General features: G+C 34.2%; 1 protein-coding gene across 2 annotated transcripts in view; it reads left to right on the forward strand.

Moving 5' to 3' along the window:
* LOC134537708 (E3 ubiquitin-protein ligase SMURF1) overlaps positions 1–17,616 on the forward strand; it is a 45,892-nt gene extending 28,276 nt beyond the window's left edge. For both annotated transcript variants that reach the window (XM_063378438.1, XM_063378437.1), the window contains exons 11-15: positions 236–414; positions 806–943; positions 2,322–2,505; positions 5,775–5,913; positions 8,252–17,616. In XM_063378438.1, the coding sequence (XP_063234508.1) occupies positions 236–414; positions 806–943; positions 2,322–2,505; positions 5,775–5,913; positions 8,252–8,436 (825 nt within the window). In that variant the 3' untranslated portion in view covers positions 8,437–17,616. The remainder of the gene's footprint in view (positions 1–235; positions 415–805; positions 944–2,321; positions 2,506–5,774; positions 5,914–8,251) is intronic.
* The last annotated feature ends 5,747 nt before the right edge of the window (positions 17,617–23,363 follow it).

The following is a 23,363-nucleotide window of genomic DNA, read 5'->3' on the forward strand; positions in this document are numbered from 1 at the left end:
AAAAAAAGAAAGTGGAGAGAGAGAGAGATCTAGTCTTATCAAGAGGCATTGTGGAGGCTGGATCTTCTTTATTTCTTACATGAAAATAGCTAAATATGGAACTTGTTTTGAAAACATCGTCTGGGAAATTTTGAAGTTTTGGCTAGAGAAAAATCGGGGAAATTTTATTACAGATTTATGTGGATTCCCTGGTAAAGCTCTGTATGTTTAATTCAATTGTTTGGGACACACGCAGGAGCATTTGTCGTACTTCCACTTCGTGGGTCGCATCATCGGCATTGCTGTTTTCCACGGCCACTACATCGACGGTGGCTTCACTACGCCCTTCTACAAAATGTTGCTAAACAAGCCCATCACCCTCGAGGACATCGAAGGCGTTGATCCTGATCTGCATAGGAGCCTTACCTGGATGTTGTGAGTACCTCCTCTCTCATGTCAGTGATAGCTATGTTCTATAGCAAATTGCTATCAAGTTTTAACTAGGTCTGTGCAAATACTATTTTTTTTTAATGCAAATTGAATATCAAATCAATTGTTTTAAATATTTGCAAAGTCAAATCAGATTGCAAATATTGTTCTTGTCCAAGCTGTATTAAACGTATTTTTATCAAATACATGATGTACAACAAGACGAAAACTGAAATCCATCCATCCATTCATTCATTATATCTCACTGATACACAAATACACCGGCCACCCACATTCAGATACAAAATTTAAAAGCATTGAATTTATTTTAATTTCAAACCATTAATTGCATTCCTCGTACAAACCTTATAACAATTTATTTTGTATTTTGTTTCAGGGAAAATGATATTACTGGAGTCATAGAAACTACTTTCTCAGTAGAACACAATAGTTTTGGAGTCCTGAAAGTCCACGAGTTGAAGTCCGGTGGAAGGGAAATCTTGGTGACTGAGGAAAATAAGAGAGAATACGTTAAGTATGTTGTTTACTCTTTTGCTTCAATTTTTTTGTGTATCGTAGATACGTAAAATTTAAGTGTATATCATCCATGCTTGTATATTAGCATGCAATTTGGGCTCATTCAGTGAATTTCAACAACACATTCACACCATATTCTACTTTTGTACTATTTTATTCCTAAATTATTACTTTATGTGTTCAAATAAGTTATGGGTCGAATCCCAATTTTCTTGGATTCAAATCTCTGTTTTGAGTCTCAATCACTAAAGTACTCAAAATCTGCCTCTTTAAACCAAATTTATGGATCAAGCTGTAAAATAAAATAACGTATAATTAAACAATGTACGTATATCAATGGTGTTAACTCATTAAACCCAGTAAACTTCAGAGTTGTTAGTGTTGCACATACAATTTACCATATTTCCTCCAAAATATTTTCTTTTAATCTTTTTTCTTGAATATTCAATGCTTCAAATATTAGAGATTGTATGTATTGGAGAGCTCGACAATTAAACCTATCCATCATTACTATGTGAAACGTCATATCCGCCTTGCTCCCGAACAGAAACGGGTCCATGAGAAAAAAGGAAAAAGGGACAAAATGGTCTCTTTGCTCCTCTCTTCATACACTCTGGATCCCTTTGTAGTCATCTGTGTCGTGTTACTCCATTCCCTGTGTTCTTACTTTTTCGCTATCTATATTTTGACAAAAGTGTTTGGTCATCAGCTTACTAGGTCTGTCATCAGAATCAGCATTTTTACAGATCTGGATAATGTAGAGAATCTCGAAAAGTCAAGGATTTTGAAATTTTTACAGAAAGACTTTTCATTTAAGTGTCATATCTGATAAACCGTATTAGCATATTGATTTTCTTCTGAAGTATAGAATTCTTTAACTATAATAACTTTTTTTTTTTTTTTTTTAAAGTTTTAGGTGTGAAAAAAATAATTGGGATTATGATATTTAATAGATGAATTAAAACTTACAAAATTCATACTGTATGAACTTACGCAAAAATTACCTTCAGTTAATATGAATACTCTCTCTTGTCAAGTGATTTTCTCCAACTGTTTTAATGGCTTGAAAACAGCTAAAAGTTTTTTTTTTTTTTTGCGTATTTGTTTGAGATAGCAACTTTTAAATTCCACAAATTACTTCAAATGAATATTTTTTGACTGGGAAAGCAGGATTTAGGAAAATTTCAATCTGATATTCTGTAGATACTATGAGAATGTCAACACATGTTGTGGATTCTTGATTTTTTTTATGTTTTGTGTTCATAGACGTACATTATTGTTAGTCTGTAAAAGTGGAAATTTAATCAGTTTCAACATGCATACACTTTTGTCACAGATCTGTGAATATTCCTGTCATGTGTTGTTTCTCGGTTCAGGTTGTACGTGAACTACCGGTTCATGCGTGGTATAGAGCAACAGTTCCTAGCCCTGCAGAAGGGCTTCACAGAGTTGGTGCCTAACCAGCTTCTGAGACCTTTCGACGAGCGGGAGATTGAGCTGGTGATTGGTGGGTTGGGCTCCATTGATATCACGGATTGGCAGAACAACACCAGGCTGAAGGTGAGTACCGATGAATCGCACGTCTGCATTAGCTTCACATAGCTGGGGTGGTTTTTTGGTACTCTGTTTTGTAAAACATTTATACTAAATAATTGTAAAAAAAAACTGATACCTCAAACATCTAGAGAACTATTATTGATAGAGCACGCCTAAAAGCACATTTTCCAATACGTATCTTATTTTCACTTTACTCAAGGTAACAAACAGCTGCAACTAAGAGGTGCAGCCTTGCGTGCTCTTAATAAGCTGCTGACATCCTCAGTGTCATAGTTATCGCAGGGGTGATGGTAATTATTTTTGCAGTGGTTTTATTTTGTTCATTTTCCATCACACAGAAATAGGGATATTTGTGATAGAAACATATTTATTGTGAAAGGTACTTTTATTGTTTTAAGAGACTATTTTTTTTCTTGTTTGTACATTTTGTGTTTGATGCAAGGGAGGCATCACAAGTCTCTTCAGGGTTTCTGCAGACAGGGAAATCTGGAAAACAGAGATAATTCAGGGAATTGAAAAAGTGTCTCACCTTGATTCTGTGGCCTTGGGAGATGGTAATATACTTGAATTTTAAAATACTGTGTATTATTTATGTTTTTGTTTTGTGGTCCCATTAAAATATCAACACTGGGTATTTGTATTGCACAAATGACGGAAACTAAACAGTGAACATTAATATACTACAAACTCACAGTGTATTCTCTGTCAAATATTTGTAAATACAGTAGAACCTGTTTATAGTGAACCCGCCTATAATGAATTCCCGTTTATTGTGAATTTCCGTCTCAGTCCCGGCAAAATGATTTGAGGTTATGTATTAATTTATTGGATATAGCGCACAACTTTTGTCAATGTTGATACGTTTTCCCGTGTACCACGAACAAATTTTGCCGACATAATGCACATTTATCTCAAATATTTTCATATAGTTAAAAGTTTTTTCACAAAACGTCTATTCTGGATCACATTGAAGTTTTTCTCCGCAATACGCTACTCGATTGTCCACTGTTCATATTATAGGTTTGTTTGACTCGAGGTCTCTTTTTGACCTGTCAACTCTCGGGGCGCCCTTTTCCGGAAGCAGTATGGCGGATGTTCGTTTTACTCGCGGGGGCAAGTTGCTCTCAGGTCACTCAGGTCATGCTCTCGGTGCTCCTCCTCTCGAGGAAGAGTTGCGAGGGCAAGTCGTCTGCTGGTTGTTTTGGCGCGACTTTGACGATGGAGTCATTATGTTATCAAGCTACATTTGGTGATGACGGTAATATTTTAATAGATGACGACATTGAAGCGGAAAAAACATTACAATATAACTTATTCGGGGTCCTTTATTTAACAATCAAAAGATTTGCAATAGTTTCCTAGTACAGGTTAGCTTATGAATACCACAGGCGGTTTAAAGTCAAAAAGCAATAATTATATATTTTTTTTTTACCTTTATCAAGCTCTCTCATAATTTGTAGTCCAATATATGGTAAATAAATAGCTACTTCATCTTCAGATGAATCTTTCATTTCCAAACAAATTTCTCACGATGTCTGCTATATTTTCCGCCATCATTGTTTTACAACAAATCGCGTTTTCTTCGTGTATTAAAAGTTACCGACTCTTTTTGCCCTCAGGTCAACTTGCTCCCAACTCTTTCAACTCCCGAGGAGCACGAGAGACCTCGAGTCAAACAAACCTTATAAACAAGTCGTATTCGAGTGGCCTCGGTAGGCAACGTGTAGCCAAAAATGGTGATCAGTTTGGTGAAAATAAAAAATAGTTTTCCCTGCATAGTTAAAGAATGGGCGAACGCATGTACATTTATTATGTTATCAAAATTATAAATAAATTACCGCTACACAAATACATATTTACATTATAACAGCAAATTCAATATTTTTACGTCTCATTTTTATCGTTCACGTTTCGGACATTTTGATCGGGTAAGGTTCGTAAGACTACCACTAGATAGAACTCTGTGGACAAAATTTTTCCATAGAAAGTGAGAAAATTTCGTTCCAGCTTTAGCAACTGCGATACTAAATGATACGTAGTAATCTTTGATGCACCAGACTCGTTATTTTTCGTTTATTTACTTTTGACGGTAAAAAGAATTACGTGTTATTAAGCTGCAAATGTGCTTCAATAAGAAATGCATACATAAAAAAAGGTGAAAAACGCGGTAAATAACGTAAGGCATTATCTGTTCGAGATAAACTGAACATTATTGAAAAGGGAGACACTTACCCCACTGTCCCGCACGTGTTAATAGCAAAGGAACTGGGAATTGCAACATCCACATTAAGTACATTAAACAAGCTGAACAATCTTCTTTCTCAAGCTGCGATAACGTCACAGAGTATTAAATGTCCGAAAAAAGGATAATACGCCGATTTCCAAGAACCATTAGGTAATAGAAAGTGTAGTTCATTAAAAATTATATCTGCATTTGCTCATAAAACTGTTGCTTTGAGTATTTTCATTCGTTCTTTTCTTGGCTTAGGCCTATGTGTAGTTGAAGATTTTGCTTTTGAGTATGTATTGCCAATATAAAGGTTTCCCAGATATAAAGTTTCCCCTCTATAGTGAACATATAAACTACTCCCTTCAGATTCGTTATAACAGGGTTCTACTGTAATAGAAAATTCGTTATTTTGAAGTTTTAGTATTCAAAGTTAAATTGAATACAAATAATAAATTCTTATTCATTCTCGAAATTTCAATTGTTCGCACAGTCCTGCTTGAAACCAAATTCATTTACTGTTAGTGATCCATATACGATTTTCAATAGCATTAATTAAGTGTAAGGGATACAAATTGAAGCAGAATCAAATGTATGTAGGCCAAGTTTTTAGTTTTATCACAATAGATAAAATATAATGTCAAAGTTTGACCACTTAAATATTTTCATAATATTTATCAGACTGGCAGAGTATGTTCGTAGTGTTGATCAAAATAATGGTGCAAATTGTATAGGTATTATAAAGGAAAACATATATTGTAGTCAAATTTTAATGTTATGTATGTGTATGCAAATGTGTTTAGTAATAATTTTTATATTAGTATATTTGTTACTTCGCCATGTAGATTGATGAGACAGGGAAAAAAAAATTGTTATATGACAGGGAGAACTAAAAGGAATGAGCTGAATTAAAAGTGAGGGAGCTCTTCTCTTCTTTCTAGTCGTAGATATTTTTTTTTTTTTACCAGTTCTTTTACAATTTTTTTCAAGTGTCTGTGGTAAGCCCGTGACGACGTCACATGTGATGTGTCTTGTCATGTGGCAGCACTGCACGCCCGACACGCCCGTGGTGAAGTGGTTCTGGCAGATAATGGAGGAGTACGGGGAGGAGATGAGAGCTCGCGTGCTGCAGTTCGTGACCGGCAGCTCCCGAGTTCCGCTCCAGGGCTTCAAGGCTTTGCAGGGTGCGTACATACAATTGGACGGAGTTATGCAACAAGAGACCAACCAATAATTTGGTTGAAAATCCGATTTTGCCCCATCTGTTGCTCACTCGCGTAATTAACTGAGAAAAAATCAAGAATGATATACATGTACTCTGCTGACATCTACAAACATCGATTACTGTGGAATAAATAAGGTACTTCCATCTTTGATGGTCAATATCTCAAAACATTGGTTTTGTCGGTTGGTCTCTTGTTGCATAACTCCATCCAATTATAGTTCTGACAGTTTGTCAACGATCAGTTGTGCAAATTGTATCTTTACCAGGGTGTCTACAGATAACGAAAGAAAGAGTTAACAGTAACAATGCTGAAAGACGCAATACTTGAAATTTTTGGCCCATTTTTGCTAAGTTGAATTTAGTTTTTTTTATTGCCTCTCTTCAGTTCGTAGTTGCAAATAAAATACAAAATGTTGAGGACTGCCCACTTAAATCATCATGTGAATATCATCACTTTAAAACGGTTTTAGCTTTCCAAAATTAAAATTGGCATGTGTCTGTAAGTAGTAAAGTTATTTTTATCATGTTTAATTTGGCTTGATGTATGTGAAAATGACCCTGGCTAAATAAAATATTGTAAGAAATAAATCGAGAGATCCTGTAAAAGTTGAGATATTGGTTCAACAAGCTATTGCGTGCATAATTTATTGGAACACGATTAAATTACAATTGATATGTTATCCTACATAACTAACAATTTTAATTTGCATTTCATTTAATATTTACATGTACACAAAAATGGGTAAAATGTGCAATCATATTTTTTTTTTATTTCATGCTACTAATGAATCTCTGAAAGTTCTTTCTAGATATCAACTGTATTTGTTCAGAGGGTTTATATTTATTACATGGTTTCTATCATACCATTTTTACCCACATTTCAGTTTTTAGATTTAAAGAAGGTAGTGCAATCCTTACGTGCATTTTTCACTTGTGGTTTAAAAAAATTGCACTATGTAATGGAATATGTGTGAAAATAACGAGCCTATGTTGATTTTTATAACACCACAAGTGTGTATTATTTGTTTAATTAATTTATCTGAGCAGTAGTGCGAAGCTCCGTGAACAGCGCAGTTATTCTATATCTTTTTCCCCCCTGGCCGGCACGGGAGAGTGAGTGTGTATGTGTATGTGTGTATGTATGTGAGACTATCACAAAACTGAGCATTATAAACACCAAATAGCATTTTAACAGATGATCAATACTCAATACAATGAAAACAGGTGAAATACCTTACCATAAATCTATAAGATTGGTGTTCAACTGTAGTTGGGTTCCTCATACAACTCTTTAATGTAAATGATAACAAATCACACTTCAAAGTTACATCACATAAGATGATACGTAACAATTATAAACATAGATTACTCTTGTAAGTATGCTCAATATTCAGTGTGAATCACAGCTCCTCAGGTAAGAGAGATTTTTAGTGGTGCCATACTAGATTTTGTTTTGGGTGAGTAATGCATTTCAGTTATTTTTTTTGAATGTTGGAACTTTGACATAAGAACAGATTTTCGTATCTGGAGGTTGAGAGATAGAATTGTAACGCCCTACCCGAGTAAAGCTGAGGTGTAAAACATTTTCTTTAATTAGTTTTGATCATTGGTTGAATCAAATTTTAACTAACTGAGCTACCAGAACTACTTAATAGTTATTTCTTTTTGTCACCTGGTTGATATATCTAAACACAGACCTAACTACGAGAAAACTGATCTGTTAGTTGTGGTAATTAAAGAGTAATTAATAAAATGTTTTCATTATTTTGCAATTTCATGTAAATTCCTATAGTAAGTATATTTTTTCATAATTGTGTTGCAAAGTGTCATATGTCCTATGCACATGCCCTGAAAGTGTGTTGGCGTTTGTTTTTGTGCAGTTTTTTTGAATACCAATTCTATTTATTTTGCCATTCAACAATTAATTTCATATCACGGTATTCTGAATAACCTAAGCCCCACGAGTGTCAAATACTGTGTGACAATAATTATTGCATGCAAGCAAGGTGGTTGCAGTGCAGGCAGGACAGGGAAATAAATAATGATTAACAAAAATAAATAATAAATATATTTGTGTGTGCAGGTAAATAACATTATTGTACACACATTTGGTGTATATTAAAGAAACGTTATATTTTTTCTAAAGTTGTTTGTGGTATCAGGTATCTGTGGGCGGTATTGGTATCAGTAACATAAGGGGGGATATTGGAAAAGTCGTAATTTTAAACAGTTATTTGGTGATCGGATACAGGTGGTTAACTAGCTCGGTCCAAGCTTCCCCGACTTGTTTCTGTCAGGATCGACAGGAGCGGCGGGCCCGCGGCTGTTCACCATCCATGTGATCGATGTGCCGGTCGAGAACTTGCCGAAGGCCCACACCTGCTTCAACAGGATAGACATCCCGCCGTACGAAAGTTACCAGAAGATGTACGAGAAGCTGACTCAAGCCGTGGAGGAGACGTGCGGCTTCGCCGTCGAGTGATGTCCGTCTGTGATAATGAGGTGTTAATAATACTCTCCCGTGTGCCTGCCGTTGGCACAGTCGAGCGCCAGAAAAACGCTGAGCACCAGATAAAATGCTGAGCTTGGAGCAGGAGCACAATTCAACTAAGCAGCAGCCCTGCATTTATTTTTTGCACTAACATCTTTTACTTGCATTTTTTTTTCCCCCTCAGTCAATGACAGTTTACTTGTTGACTATATCTGATAATTTTTTTTTTCTATATAATTGCTTGAGAGAAAAGATGCAAAGAACTGGTTGCATGCTAATTACATTAGAACCCTCTTAAGAAGATCCCACTTAAAAAAATTCCCTGCATAATTGGTTTAGTTAAATAAATGAACAACCTATAAATACTTACATTTTTTAGCTTTTAATGAGTCTAAAATTTCTATATACATTGAGAATTTTTGTGACAGAAATGTACTGTACCTTTAATAATTGCATTTAGTGTAAAAGAATGATACTTGACACTATTGTGTGGAAATATTTCTAAAAAAAACAGGTTTTGATAATCTTGCTAATTACATCAATTTATAGGGATTTCCGTCACACTGTCATCGACGTGAGGGGACCTCCAAGATTATAGTGGCTCCAAACGTCTTGGGTTTAGACTATGTACTCATAAATTTGGCTTATGCCAAAGAGTTGGGATCGTATCCACTGCCTTTGTATCGTTAGTGTGATGCATTAGCGGTCATAGTTACAGAGGACCCTCTTGCCTGGTACGTCATCTTGCTGCATCAGCTTGTGGTGCATATTAATGCAGTGATGTAAAACCTGGTTCTATTTGGTACATAATGCATGATTGAGATCATGTACTAATTACTTTTAAACTTGCCCAACTATGTTTTAAGTAGGCCTGTACGAATACCAGTTTTTTTTATTTTATTTTTTTTATTTTAGTTTGAATCAAATATGAATACAAAATCATTCCCAAATACAAATATTGAAATTGAATAGTAAAAGTGGAAAGTGGAATTGCATGAAAAAATATTTTCACATTATTTAACACATACGTGGGGAAAGAACAATGTAAATATGAAGTGTAGTGTCTTCTGGGAACTTACACAATTGATACTGAAGTGAAAGGTGGGTTAAAATTAAGTCCGCTACCAAAATTATACATCACATATTTGTTAAAATATAAAACTATTTGAAGGGGGAAAAAGAGTTTGTATGCAGCTGACCTAACCTAATCAACCTTTCACTTCAGTTTTTGATTGCCAAAATGCCTACATCCAGCTTCTCTTTAATATTAATCCATAAAATATTTATGAACTACAAAATACATACTACCAAATCCTATCCATCTTACGAAAAATATATTTTTTTTATTGTGAATTTGCAAAATAGTGATTTAGTGAGTTAATTTTTACATATTTAAAATTCAGTTATTCATTAACTGTTGTTAACAGCATCCAGGTAGTATATTATTTGTTACCAGTATTTACATTTGCTTTATTTAGCTTTTGAGGCGAAACATCTCATCATAGATACATTATAGCATAAAAGCTTGCCATTGTGGTACGTGAGGGTAAATAGATTGTGACTATTAATTTATAAGCTTTTGTAACTATCTGGTTCTCTCTTGTAATGGTCATTACAAAGGAGTGTCTGTGTTGTGTTTTGTAGTCCATAATTTTTCACCATGTAACTATAGCGGATCATCAATGAATTATTTTTACCTCCACATCGCGTGAACACATGCTGCAAAGAAATTATGTTTTCAAGATGAAGAATACACATCACTTGTATGTGCATTATCTGCCCTTCTGCCTTAAGTGCATCAGCTGTCCTTGTGCCTTCTCCGAGGTGATAGTACAGTTGCACACTCCTGACTCGCAGTACCAAACCACTATAACATTGAAGGTCCCATCATCTGAAGCTTGCAGTGCGTCACAGAAATACCAACAGTTGTAACCAGCAATCTGAATCTCTGGTGTTCACGGGGCTAGATTTAGAGACCAACAAGAGTTGACACAGTGGCTTAGCAAACAAAAAAAAAAACTTTGCTTTTTTTATTTAGTTTATAGGATAGTTTATTTATTTTACAAAATAGACAAGCAGAAGTAGAAAATAATAGGAAACCATCAACTATAATTTTTTACACACTATTTTTAAATTTATAATTACTACTACAAAATGATTTGGCCATGTAATGTGTACCATATTTCGCCCCCTCCAAAGTTGAGACCCTTGGCAGCTGCCTATTTTTCGCAGGCTTAAGTTTCAATATTTTCCGCAGACTTAAGTTTGCCACTGGGAGTTTATTGTAATTTTACACATCTAAATTGTGTGCTCGCAAAATACTGTCGCTGTTAAATTGTTGGTATCAATGTCAATTGAAGCTGAAACCGGCAGGTATATTTGCACCCTGCATATCTGGGGAACATACGGTGTGCAGAGTTTTAAAAGAAACCACTCAATTTTAACTGCTCAAGATATCAGAGTGGTGTCTATTTATGAAAAGCATTTAAGAATATGCTGTGGGTGGATGAATGGTTCTGTTTTTTTTCTATTTTGTTTTTAAATTGTATTTTTATAAGAATGTAAAGGGCTGAAACTCGTGTGCTCAGAATAATTTTTGGACATTAAGCACGCGGTACATATTCTTGAAAGCTATCAAGGGTATTGCAACACACCTTTATCTATATCTCTCCACCATATAATGTTATGGTTACCGCTCATTTGCACGACAAGAAGACTATGCAACAGTTCAGAGCCTTGTACTTGTTGGCGATACTGCGGTAGAAGCACCAGCGAGCGTTGCACTTATCCTGCCTCACTAAGACAGATACACCCCTGACTGGGCGGGGGCCCCTTCATTTAGCTCTATTGCAAACACTTTATCGTGAGGAATTTAATGAGAGTTAAACAGAACTAGACACTGAAAATGTAACAAAGAAAATTACTCAAAGCTGCAAGTGTAATTTTTTTTAAGTATTAAAACTAACTTATTATTTTTACTCAAACTATTCAAACTGATCATCATCAGTATACATTTTGCCTTGCTTCTGCTCCATGGTGACTCTTAATACAATACAAAGCATTGTGTGTGTGTGTGTGTGTGTGTGTGTGGACTGTTGTCCTAGGATCTTCCAATGCAATGTTGATATGAAACATAGTTATGCAACTGTAATAAGTGTACGTTAAGTTTACGTAAGTTATATAACTGAGGTTGAATAATAGAGATTTAATATTTGTTCTTGTTATGATTTTGTATAAAAAAAAAGAAATGTGTAGGATAGAAATACATTTTTGTAACTACCTTGTCAAATTCACCTTTCAACTAGAACAATATTTGAAATGCACAAGGCAAGCACAATTTCATGTACATAGTTTGTATAATTGTATATTTTGTATGTTGCTTATTGTACTGTAAATATAATACGTACTGTAATAACTGATAATCTTTATAACTTCACTGCCATGTGGTGATTGTTTCTGTTTTTAACATGATGTAAGAAATGTTCCCAATGTGTAATACTCTTGTGATTGGCTGCCATTTATTCTACAATAATAGTTCAAGTGGCGTGAAATTTGATCGGTTCAGTGTTCTGTAATGAGATGCATTGAAATTTTTATTTCCCTTGCGAATGTGTTGGAGTTGCTGATAGCAACTTAGTAGTGACGTGTAACAAAGATATTTTTTATTTTTTTTGTATTTGTGCAGCTAAGCAAAATGTTATGAAATGGCTGTTTTAAACAGTTTATCTAAAAAAAAATTACTAAAAACTTTAATTTTATGTACATGTCGTGTGTAGGGTAAAAAGGATATCAGGAATTGGTATTTCATGGAATGTTCAGATCTATTCAAGTAACAACTTTAGGGAAGGAACCTAAATATGCCATATTTGTTTCAAATGATTGTACCGTTCATGCCAGAAGAATTTTTTATAATTTAATATTGGAATTTTGCCTTTGATTAGGCATCAATAAATTTACAAAGCTGGTAACATAGTGTCTATTGCCAGTATTATTACAGTTGTGTAGTCATTTAGAAAATTACTCAAACTGAATGCCATGACTTAACAGGGGAATATTTTTGTAGCAGTCGGTTGCTATTTGATTTCAGGCTTTCCGTTAAATTGTACACAACGCTTTAGCAAAGCCAAATTTGTGAATCAAACAATACAAAATTGCTGTGGCCTAAAATCTGTTGAAATTAAGATGCTAATGTTCTGTTCCTATCTCTCCCCCTGAAGTATATATTGTTATCAAAGCTATTGCTGCAATAGTACTATTATTTTTCTGATGTTTTCTGCTGTAAATTGTATTATTTTTCTATGCTTGTGTACTTTTATCATAGGTATATTTATTTACTTGCAAACCTGGTAAATGGTAGTGTAGTTATAGTTACATACATTTTTAAGTGCATGTAATATAAATTATTTTTTTTTATCTTGCACAATCACACTAGTAACATTTAATTTTTTTTTATTTAAACTTTTTTTTAGAAGCATTGACATACACACACACATTATCATGTCTTGAGATAATATTGGTTTGTCATATATTGTTTTGTCATGCAATAACAACTGAAATTTTTTTAGTTTCATGTTTGCAACGTGCAGATTGATGTATTACTTTGTGCATACATCATGATGATTTTGAAAATGGTTTTTCCAGAATTTGGGGGAAACTAAAACTTTCGAAATGATTCTACATAGGCCTGTGAAAATACTTGTTTTTTGATGCGAAGCAAACATAATATTGAATGTTTTAAATAATGTGAATATTGTTCTCGGCGAAGCTGGATTATCTTATTTTATAAAATGCAAGAATGAACTAAAAAAAATTTTTTTGTTAAATGTTTGTACTTAACATTTGAACTAATTAAGTGAACATTATTGATTAACCATTTGGACCCTATATATAAATTCATTCATAAAAATAATGTAATAACAATGCATTAATATTAATATTGAGTATCCATAAAAGCAAATGGAGCGCCTTATTTTTTTTTTTAAGTAACCAACTTTATTCAAAACTGCATCACTATTTAATGCCTTTGTTAGGAAATGTATAATTTTTACAGCACAAAGTAGAAGATGACTAGTTGTTTGTTAGTCAGTTATAATGCTTAACTTCACTTCCAAGCACAAATTTCTTTAGTAATCATTTTATAAAGTTCTCAAGTCAGCCCCTCGAAGTAACACCCTTCAATTAGAGCAGTTTTGAAGTAATGACTTACACTGTTATATTGTGCAGTCGTAAAATTTAAAGAACGCTTGCTTATGTCCGTGTCATTTTCCCACTTCAGTGAAAGAGAGGCAGAGTTTATTATTCCATCTCCTGTTGCAATATTGTATGCGTAAAGACACCCCATAAGACTCCCTCAGCTGTGGCCAGTATTATTATTATAACATCCCACAAATCAGCACCCAAGTATTTAATGTATTGGTTGGCTACAAAAGGTTATTATTATATTTATGTACTTTGAGATACAGTTCATGTGTATTCAGAACTTACATTGTTTAGACATTTGTTGGTGATCTGTTTGGGAGAAAAAAATTCAAGATAAAACTGGAATAACAATAGCATGTTTAGTGTGTCTTGACACATTGTTTGTCACATATTTTGTCCTTCATGTAGCTAGCCAAGCCATGTACAACACAACTTCATCCATCTATTAAAACATATTTTTGAATTTGTGCAGCCAACAAGCCTGGCTTAAAAGCCTAAATATCATAAAAGAATCTTTTATTTTGTTCTTGATGTAGTTTGTTTTTTAGTTGGTTTTCTCATTTGTAATGTATTAGCAAGTGCTCTGAAAATTCAGTAGTGAATTTTTTGGCAATGAGTTTTAACAGCCGCATTGTTTTGCAAAATGTTAACACGGTACAGTTGAACGAACAAACACTAACTCCATGAGCTTGTATTCCAAAAACAACTGCCACAACATACCATAGAAATAATCCATCCATCCGTCTGTCAAAAGAATAAGTATACTATACTTTTGGCGTAAGGAGGAATGGATTTTTACAGGCTGTATGATTGGCTTCAGGTCATGTGATGAAAGATTGACAGACGGACAGAGGCGATAGGCAATTGTTAGTCCAGCTTACAATTACAAAAAAAAAAAGTGGACTGTGTTGTGGCATACCTTGAGGTTTAGAAAGTTTTGAAATTATTTGTGTTCAGAAAATCTCTAATTGTGATTCAGATGTTTGGGAACACATATTTGTGTGTCTGATTCCTGTCTTATGTTGGCTTTTCAGCATAAACATTAATTTGAATTAAAAAAAAAAAAAAAAAAAATTTCATGCTCATAAAACAAATAATTATAATGGTGAAAACAGGTTTGAGTATAAGTTTTTTGTAATAGCATTTAATTTTTTTTGGAACCAATCCGATTGTTTCTTCAAGGGGCTGTTGTAACTATGGTACCTGTTTTGTAATTTATTTGTACTGTAGTTTCTTCCATAAACTTACACTGGTATATGTTTTATTTAACAGAAAGATCTATACTATATTGTTCCTGTTTTCACGCATACTGCTTGTATTTGCAAATTACAGCATGCTTGTGGAACAACAACCAATTTTCTCTTTTACTGCAATGTGGAGAATTAGTAACTGTGATAAATATTATTATCTTGGTGATATGGTATAGAGAAAAAATTCTGAAAAAAATAAAATGAAATTTTGTGTAACCATAACGAGACTTTAGGATATGTATGTAAGTAGTACGTACAGTATGCATGAGTTTTTCTGATAGAAGTGCAATCTTAGTGTAATTTTGAGTGTATATATTGTAATTAATAGCTTCCACAAGGAGATAAAAATTGTGTTTTTTTTAATTAGGCTTATTTCTTTTAAAGTATTTTACTATTTTTATGTGTTTAACTTTGATGTAACTTCTGTTCTGCACTTAAAAACATAGCTTAAATTTCTGTATTATTTTGTTACATTTTATAAACTCTCCTATTTTTAATAATTACTGTTGAATGAATTTAGGTTTGCTTGCTGAATTTGCTACATATTTTTTAAACTGTGTTGGAAATTTTTGTTGAGGTTATTTTCTTATTTCACCCATTTATATTCATAATCTCGCTGTCAAAACATCTGAACATTGATATCAAGACTTAACTAGATTTTAAAAAAAGTCATTACGAAAGCAATTTTACATCTATATTAAAATTTCATTCAAAAATTATTTTTAAAAAGTTTTCTTTAATATATTGTGGGTTGTTCCTAAAATATGTGATTATGAATCCCATTTTGACTCATATTTGAGATTCAGTTCTTTGAGTTTGATTCCATCATATTTCAAACTTTACAAAATAATACTTATCTTAATACTTATGTACTTTTAATTTTTTTTTTACTTGGATACAAAAACCTTTGTTATTTACAAATGAAATAATTTATGTTTATTGATTTGCCACTACAAACAATAATAAAAACTTATGGTGATGGGGAATTATAAAATAAGTTACCTGAGAGCCCCAAAATAAGTTAACTTGTGTGAGCTAATATGGTTACTATTGTACAGTATAACTGAAATTGTTTTGTTTTAAAATAAGATAGCAACATTAGTTATATTACTTAAATATGCTGCATTTTATTCTGTAACATAAATTATATTCAAAAAAAAGGAGACACAACTCTTATTGCAAAACTCCCATTTAATCAGTCAAAAAAAAAAACTATTTTAGTTGTCTCGTTGAAATATTAGGACACTAGCAATTTCAAAGTTTTGCTTAAGAGAAAGAATAAGCGGTTTTGATTCTGAAAACAATGGATTTCAGATCCTTCAGTCTCGTTAAAATTTATGGCTTGGCTAGTTCCAGGATTTGAACCGACCCAACAATTCTTTTACCCTTTAATTATAAAATTTCTCTTTTGTGAGGCAAATAGGTGGGATATATGTTTGAAAGCACAAGCCATGTTTCATTTTCTCAGCATTTATGCAGTCTTTATAAGGGTGTGACAGTGTTGTGAGAACTTTTCACCTTTGTGCAAGGTCCTTTTGAGTTTATTGCTGCTTCTTTTATTTTGCTAAAAATGTTTACATTCCAAATTTTACTGATATTTCAACTATTTGATTTATTATAATGGTTCGGTTTTATTATTTAGTCCCCCAAGAGATATCAGGAGATATTATTATTAATTGTTTGACCTCTACCGAAACCTCACAACTTTTGTTTTCTTTCCTTTATTGGGTAAAAAAAAATTTTAATTTTTGTAAGCTTGAATTTGGAATTAGCTGTAAAATTTCAGTAGTGAGAGTTAATTTTTCTTTAAGTAGTACTTGTAACATCGGCATGAACTTTATAAATTTGATTTCCTGTTTGTATTAATTTGTATAATGTTGGTTTAGTATTCTTATGTGCATGCTTTGTGACTGTGTGCTGTTATTTGTCTGTTATTCCAGAGTACGTGGGGGCCGTACGATTGCCTCAAATGGTCTATGTTAAATTTATCAGTCTCAACGTTTCTGGAAGTGGGTGTGCTCATGTACCAACTGATGAAATGCGAGGACTGTTTTGTTAGGTAGTCATGTAAATATGAAAATGCGGCCTGGTTGCTATGGTGGTCACAGTACCTCGACACTGATGCATTTGTTTTCTTTGAATCATTTCTGCCCGTGAACCCACGGCAGTGCCTCAGGGAAAGCGATCCTCCACAGCAGCCTAGTCGACATTTCCGTCCAGAGTCACACCAAATGGCGGCCGGCAAGCGCTCTCTTTTGCTCGAGCCGTAGGTAATGAATGTGTAGGTATTAAAAAATGTTTTGTAAAGTGCCTGAATTGAGTAAAAATAGGAGTTTTTTTTTCTTTTTTCATGTGATACCCTAGTCAATTATTGTCTCAAACAATCACGAAAAGGGATCAATTCGCAGATGTTAAATTAATTGTGTAAGCTGGGAAAAGAGACATTCCTTTGACTGGTACATTGCAGCTGTTCATCATGTGTAGCATGTTTCGACCCATATTGTCACTTTCTTTCTGATCCTTTCATTTGGCAGTTTGAATTTAAAAATAAAATTCTGTTATTCATAGTTCCATAAGTCTGTGGTGCTTACTGTATAAAAAAAAAGAATGGGAACAATGCCTCAGCAAATAAAGTTCTGTTGCTCTCCAGTGAAAGAAAATTTGTATGTGCATTATATTACTATTATTTTAGGCTGAGAATTAAAGCCAAAGCTAAAACACATGTTGCTTTTTTTTTACACCCTTTAGTGTGTTTCACGATTAAAATTGTTACGCATTTATTCCAATCTGAAGTTTGAAAACACTATGATTGCTCACCACGTATTTTGCTTCACATGATGCCCTGTGTTCATGGGCATTGACACCAAGGAGCAGGATTGCTAACAAGCTCAGAGAAAAGTCCCAAAGAGCATTCCAATAAGTTGTTACAAAGTGGCGAAAAAAAATTTGGCATAACACTTCAAGTAATTTTTATATAAGGGATTGCTAATTTGAATTTTTCTCGCTAAACTTCTCATTAGTTTTTATATCTGTGGTTATTGATTGCTTAGTAGTGTGTACTTTTGTAACTACATACAGAAATTGTTTTTACTGAACTATTTATTCCCTTTTTATTAGCAGCAAAATCAGCGTAATCCCTCCATGTCCCAAATATTACAGATGTAAAAAAATTTGATACATCTATAAATGTTTAGCCTGTGATATGTGACGAAGTTCCCAGTCATTCTTGCGTGTTTCCTGGGAATTCATATGAATCTCTATAAGATTTGTCGTGAACTTCTTCCAGCAATAAGGCATTTTCATGCATGAGCACAGATATGTAGTGATGTTAAAAAAAAAAGTTAATTTGCATCTAATAAACAAGTTGTTAAAATTTGCTGATTCACAGTTGCTAAAAAAATATCGCTAGTTCCCAGTGGTGGCTGTAGAATTAGTGGGGCAGAACCTCCGTGAAGGTAGGAGCAGGTGCACTCCCCTGGAGCATTTAAAAACAATTTTTTTTTTAAACAATTTTAATTTTGAGCGAACCTGTAACTTAAATTTTTATGATGGTTGTGCTAATTTATATTCAGGGTTAGTTTACTAAATGCCAAAATTCAAAGTCCGGTGAAATTGCGTCATATGAGCCATCAAGAACTTTGAAGGTTTTTCATTAAAGTTGTCTTACTATTAAATTTTGGTGTTTTGTTATTTTTGTTTTGTTTACTCTAGTATTTTTCCGCTTCCTGAGGATTTATGTTTTGGCATGCGAGCAGCGGGGTTATCAGCCTGCTCGCCAGTAGTTGACTGCCAACCGCACGGGCAAGATGTGTCTCATACAGCTCTCGCAGTGTGCTCAGCATTCATGACTTACATCTTGCCGCTCACTTGTGTTCACGAGTTTGTTTCGTACATCTTTCTCATTCATTTGCTGCTTAGAGATAAACTTCATGTTACTTTAACTGTACAGGCTGTTTCCTGAAGTTACACCAGAAAAACTTGACCTCACCCGTTGTTACGTGTTCAAAATTCAGGGTGGCCCTAGTGGTGACTGGGTGAAAATTATGTTTGAAAGTTGTCCAGTAAGCATTGGGCTAGTTATATGCATCTAACCAATGCTGCCCCAATATGGTGTACTAGGTATGATAGCTAGAGTTCACTTAACAAGAAACTACATGGTTCAATGTTGCATTCCCTACACAGTATAGTACACCGATTCCTGCCAGATATGTTACCTGGAATTGAAATGAAATTATAATATTGCAAGACATGTTTACGTTCATTAACACAGCACTCCTAAAGTTGTCGCACATGTAGGTGAATAACAGGAGGTTAGTGTTAAACACACATTACCATTGTAACTACGTCCTTATTTTGGTGCATGTTTGTGAGTTCCTGACTGGTGTAGGCTTGGTTATTAAAACACGTTACACACTGGAGTCTTGCCAGTCCCGTAAATTCAGTACATACACCGCTGCATGGCGGAGTAAAGTTCAAGTGTTTGGTATAAGCTCTGCACCATAAAATGACCTGGAGAAGTATGGAAAGTAATTAAGGAGAAGGTTTAAATTTGATGAACTATATAATTACCAGAATGAAGAATCAGTGGATATGAAAGTTGTTTTCCGTGGAACAGAGTGCCTGCCACAGATTGCAGTCTGAAGAAGACTGCCGATGGGACCTGGTGCAATAGCGTCACCAGGCGCGTAGGAAGCAAATATTTAATGGGGGGGGGGGGGGGGGGGGCAAAGGAGAGTATCATTATAAGCAGTGGATTTAACAAAGGGGGTGTCTGGGGGCTCTCCCTCGGTATAAAAAAAATTGTATTCTAAGGAGCAAAATGGTGCTATTTGAGCATCTTTCGTACATAAAAATAGAATGTACTACTAGCAGAAATTTTAACTTTTTTTATAACAAATTTACTTAAAGCTCAGCATCACAAAACAGTGTTCACTTTTCAGTTTTCGCCTCGTAGAATTCATTTTAAAGGCAATTAGTTGAATTTTCCCACTGCACAGATTACATAAATTACAAGCACATTCAAATTTAGTCCCCAGATATCATCAAGTTATCTAGAGCTGTAGAGAAGGCAAAGATGTATTTATAACTAAAAATATGTTTCACTAATTGCATCATAATTACATGACGGTGGTTGAAGATTAAAGGGGAGTCTGACTGTCCTATCTTTCCCAGGTTAAAAATGCTATGTTTGTATCCCATTATCTCAGAAACCATTGAACCTAACCCTTCTAGATTTTAAATATGTTATATTTTATATGTTTCTTTCATACTGTACTAGAATCGATTGTTGTATGTGGTTTTGGAAAAAGTTAAAATTTTAAGAAATAATAGTATTTTTCCAAAAATTTCAATATAATTATTTTTCCAAATTAATTATTTCTAAAAACAACTTCATAATTATAGTACAGTTATTTCACAATTACTATCTCCAGCTATGCTAAAAGTTTGAACTTTGTAGTGTAATAGTTTTTGAGATAATAGGTTAAATATTATAGAAAATTTAGTTTTCCATAAATCAAGCTCAAAGTTGGAAAGGTCTATACATCAATCAAATCTCAAGTAAGGCTCCATCCAAATTTTTGAAAATATACTATTCAGCAGGGGCGCAACAACAGGGGGGGGGGAGGGGGGGCAAGGGTATTTTGCCCCCCCCCCCCCCCCCCCCTTTTCGAAACCTTGAAGTGAGGGCAAACGGGGGCAAAGAAAGTGCTGTGTAATCAATTTTAAATGCGAACCCCACAGAATAGGCGAGTGAAGATGCTTAAAAATAACTGTAAATCTGCTTGATAAATTCGTGTTCAATGATTTGTAGATTCAAAGAAATTTTTTATTACTCGATGGAATAATCACGAGCGACGAGCAAAAAAAAAATAATGTACCGAAATACTAAACTTAAATGTTAAATAGGTATATTACATATGGTTTCCGGATCATGTAAAAATTTGTCTCAGTCTAAACTGCTCAAAAGTAATACCTGAGTTAAAAGAATCCAACTCTTCTTTAGGATCTTTGTCTTCACTGGCATTACAGCCTAATGTGCACTGCTTTTTAGGCGGTGGTTGCGATGAACTGCAGGACTGTGCAGAATGGTTGTTGAAGAAAAAGTTGATGCTTTTCTGAGTCATTGTAGGCCGCAAAAATGAAAATACTGTTATAAATTTTCTCCTTAAACCCTAAATGTTTTTCATCACTGCCATTCGGCACTACTCACTCACAATACTAAAGATAAATAAGTTTATTTCAAACAGTTCTGTAGTAAGGCTCACAAAGTTTCTTGGACTTAAAAGCAAGACATACAGCTGTTGAATGATGACATGTGGAAAGCGTTCTGCACGTCAGGTCGTTACCGTTAGGTAGAAACGAGGCGGGGTGAATGCATGGGTCTGAAGGTCAGGTAGACAAGGGTGGACAAAAACGGAGAATAAGCTACTGCAACGAGCGGAAACATTTACTGGTCTTATATCCCACAATAATATTTCCGCTATCAGCACTGTGAAACGTGAATATTTAGAAGAAAACGAACAGTTGCCGTATTTATTGTGCCTGTAAACTTATCGAAAAGTCTTAATTTATTTTAAGAATAAAGTAACGCACAGACAAGAAAATCCCACAAAACCACTTAGCATTGCAATGAAGGCAATGCATCTTGTTCATCTGATGCAATGGCCGGGCAAAACCATCACTTTGCCCGGCCATCAAATGTTATGGCCAGGCAGTCGCCTGGGTCGACCCCCCCCCCCCCCCCCCCCCCACCCCAGGGTTCCTACGCGCCTGAACATCACCAAGGGCCAGGGGCACATACAGAGGAGGGTATGATGGGATATATATATATACACACACAACAAACACCCTCTCCAAAATCTATAAAACTCTGTTGTTCCTGCTAGCAAAAAGAAAGAAAACGGCTGCAACCCTTAAAAATTAAATGTTTAGTGTGCAATTAATTAGCTGCCAAGTTTTTAGTTTAAAATTTTTTATTTTTGTAGTTGCGTACGCTGCGGCCTAGAACGGGCCCCTATTCTTGACGCTGTGTAAATAATTCCTCTAAAGGAATGATCCAAAAGTTAATTTCGGTAGAGAACTCAGTGTACCGTACATTGTCAGGGTAAGGAAAAGTTTGTTTTGAAGTGTGGCTTGATCGTTTTGGTTGTAACATCACTGGTACTAGGTAAATCATAATGAGGAAAGGAACACTTCTCTTAAAAGACAGCTAATTTTACTTATTGTTTTCATCTCTATTCCTATTATGGTGTACATTGAAGATTGAAGCTATGTGTATAAATGTACAAGCAATGTTTAAAAAAATTAGTCTTAAAATCAGCCCCCTAGAAATGGAAAATTGTATTGACATATATTTAAAAAAACAAATGTTTATTTTATTTGTAGGAAAAATCTTTATCCTGTAATGCAAATGTCAACTTCAGTTCTGGTTCAAATACTTACTATGAAAACAAATATTTATGAAAATGTTTACAGATTCGTGTGTTTCGGTATTAAAAAAAACTCGAATCAAATAAAAATACACTTGTTTAAGTATATCGTTCCTGCTTATTTAGCTAAAACACACGTGTGTTTGTGCACTGATTTGTTGGCACATTTAGAGAAATTTTAACAGGAGGAAAAAAAATTAATAAAATAGCCAGAGAAACATTCAGGTAAGGGAATTAAATGAAATGGCTATAAAAGAAAAGTATATTGTGTATCGCTTATCCATTGACTGAGATATGTCATTTATCATATATATGGCTCGCCCGACTTGGATGGTGGGGCCATGGCTAGGGGTGCGTTCCGTTAACGGGGTCGGATACTGGCGGTTGCAGGTCGGGCTTTAGGGTGGCCTTCGGTCGGACAACGTCAACTTAATTTGATTATCATTTTTATAAAATCGATTTTTTTTAAAAGTTTCTTACCAATATGGAATAATACATTATTTAGTCTTTATGTGTATGTTTGTTCATTTCCTGCAGTATGCCTTGCAAACAAATATAATAAATGATATTTAGTAATAAAGCCAGAGGGTAGTCATGTCCGCTTGATTACAAGATAAATGTTTGAAATCGGTTTATTTTTCTTCAGCTATTTTTGTGCCACATTGGTAGTTGCCCAAAACATTGACCAAATTGTAGTGTTTTGCTTTTTGGTAACGGGTGTAAATTACTTTTATATGAAATAACGTTTCTCACGATAGAGAATCGAATTCATTTTTAATAAACATCATTAGACGTTATCAAGTACCATTTTTGCAATGTTTCAGGCGGAACAACACGGCCATGGTAAGTTTAAAAGGGACATAAAATAAGTCACATAATACTGTTTCCTGAAAATTCTTAACTTCATGTTTACAGCAGTGTTGATAAATAGGTTTAATTGTGTTCGTACATCTATATTAACATAACATATAATTTAATTTCGCTGTAGTTATTTATATTTCTGTAGGAATTAGTATTTTTTAACACCAATTTTTTTGTG

The sequence above is a fragment of the Bacillus rossius genome, chromosome 12 (genome assembly GCF_032445375.1).
Source record: "Bacillus rossius redtenbacheri isolate Brsri chromosome 12, Brsri_v3, whole genome shotgun sequence".
NCBI lineage: Eukaryota > Metazoa > Arthropoda > Insecta > Phasmatodea > Bacillidae > Bacillus > Bacillus rossius.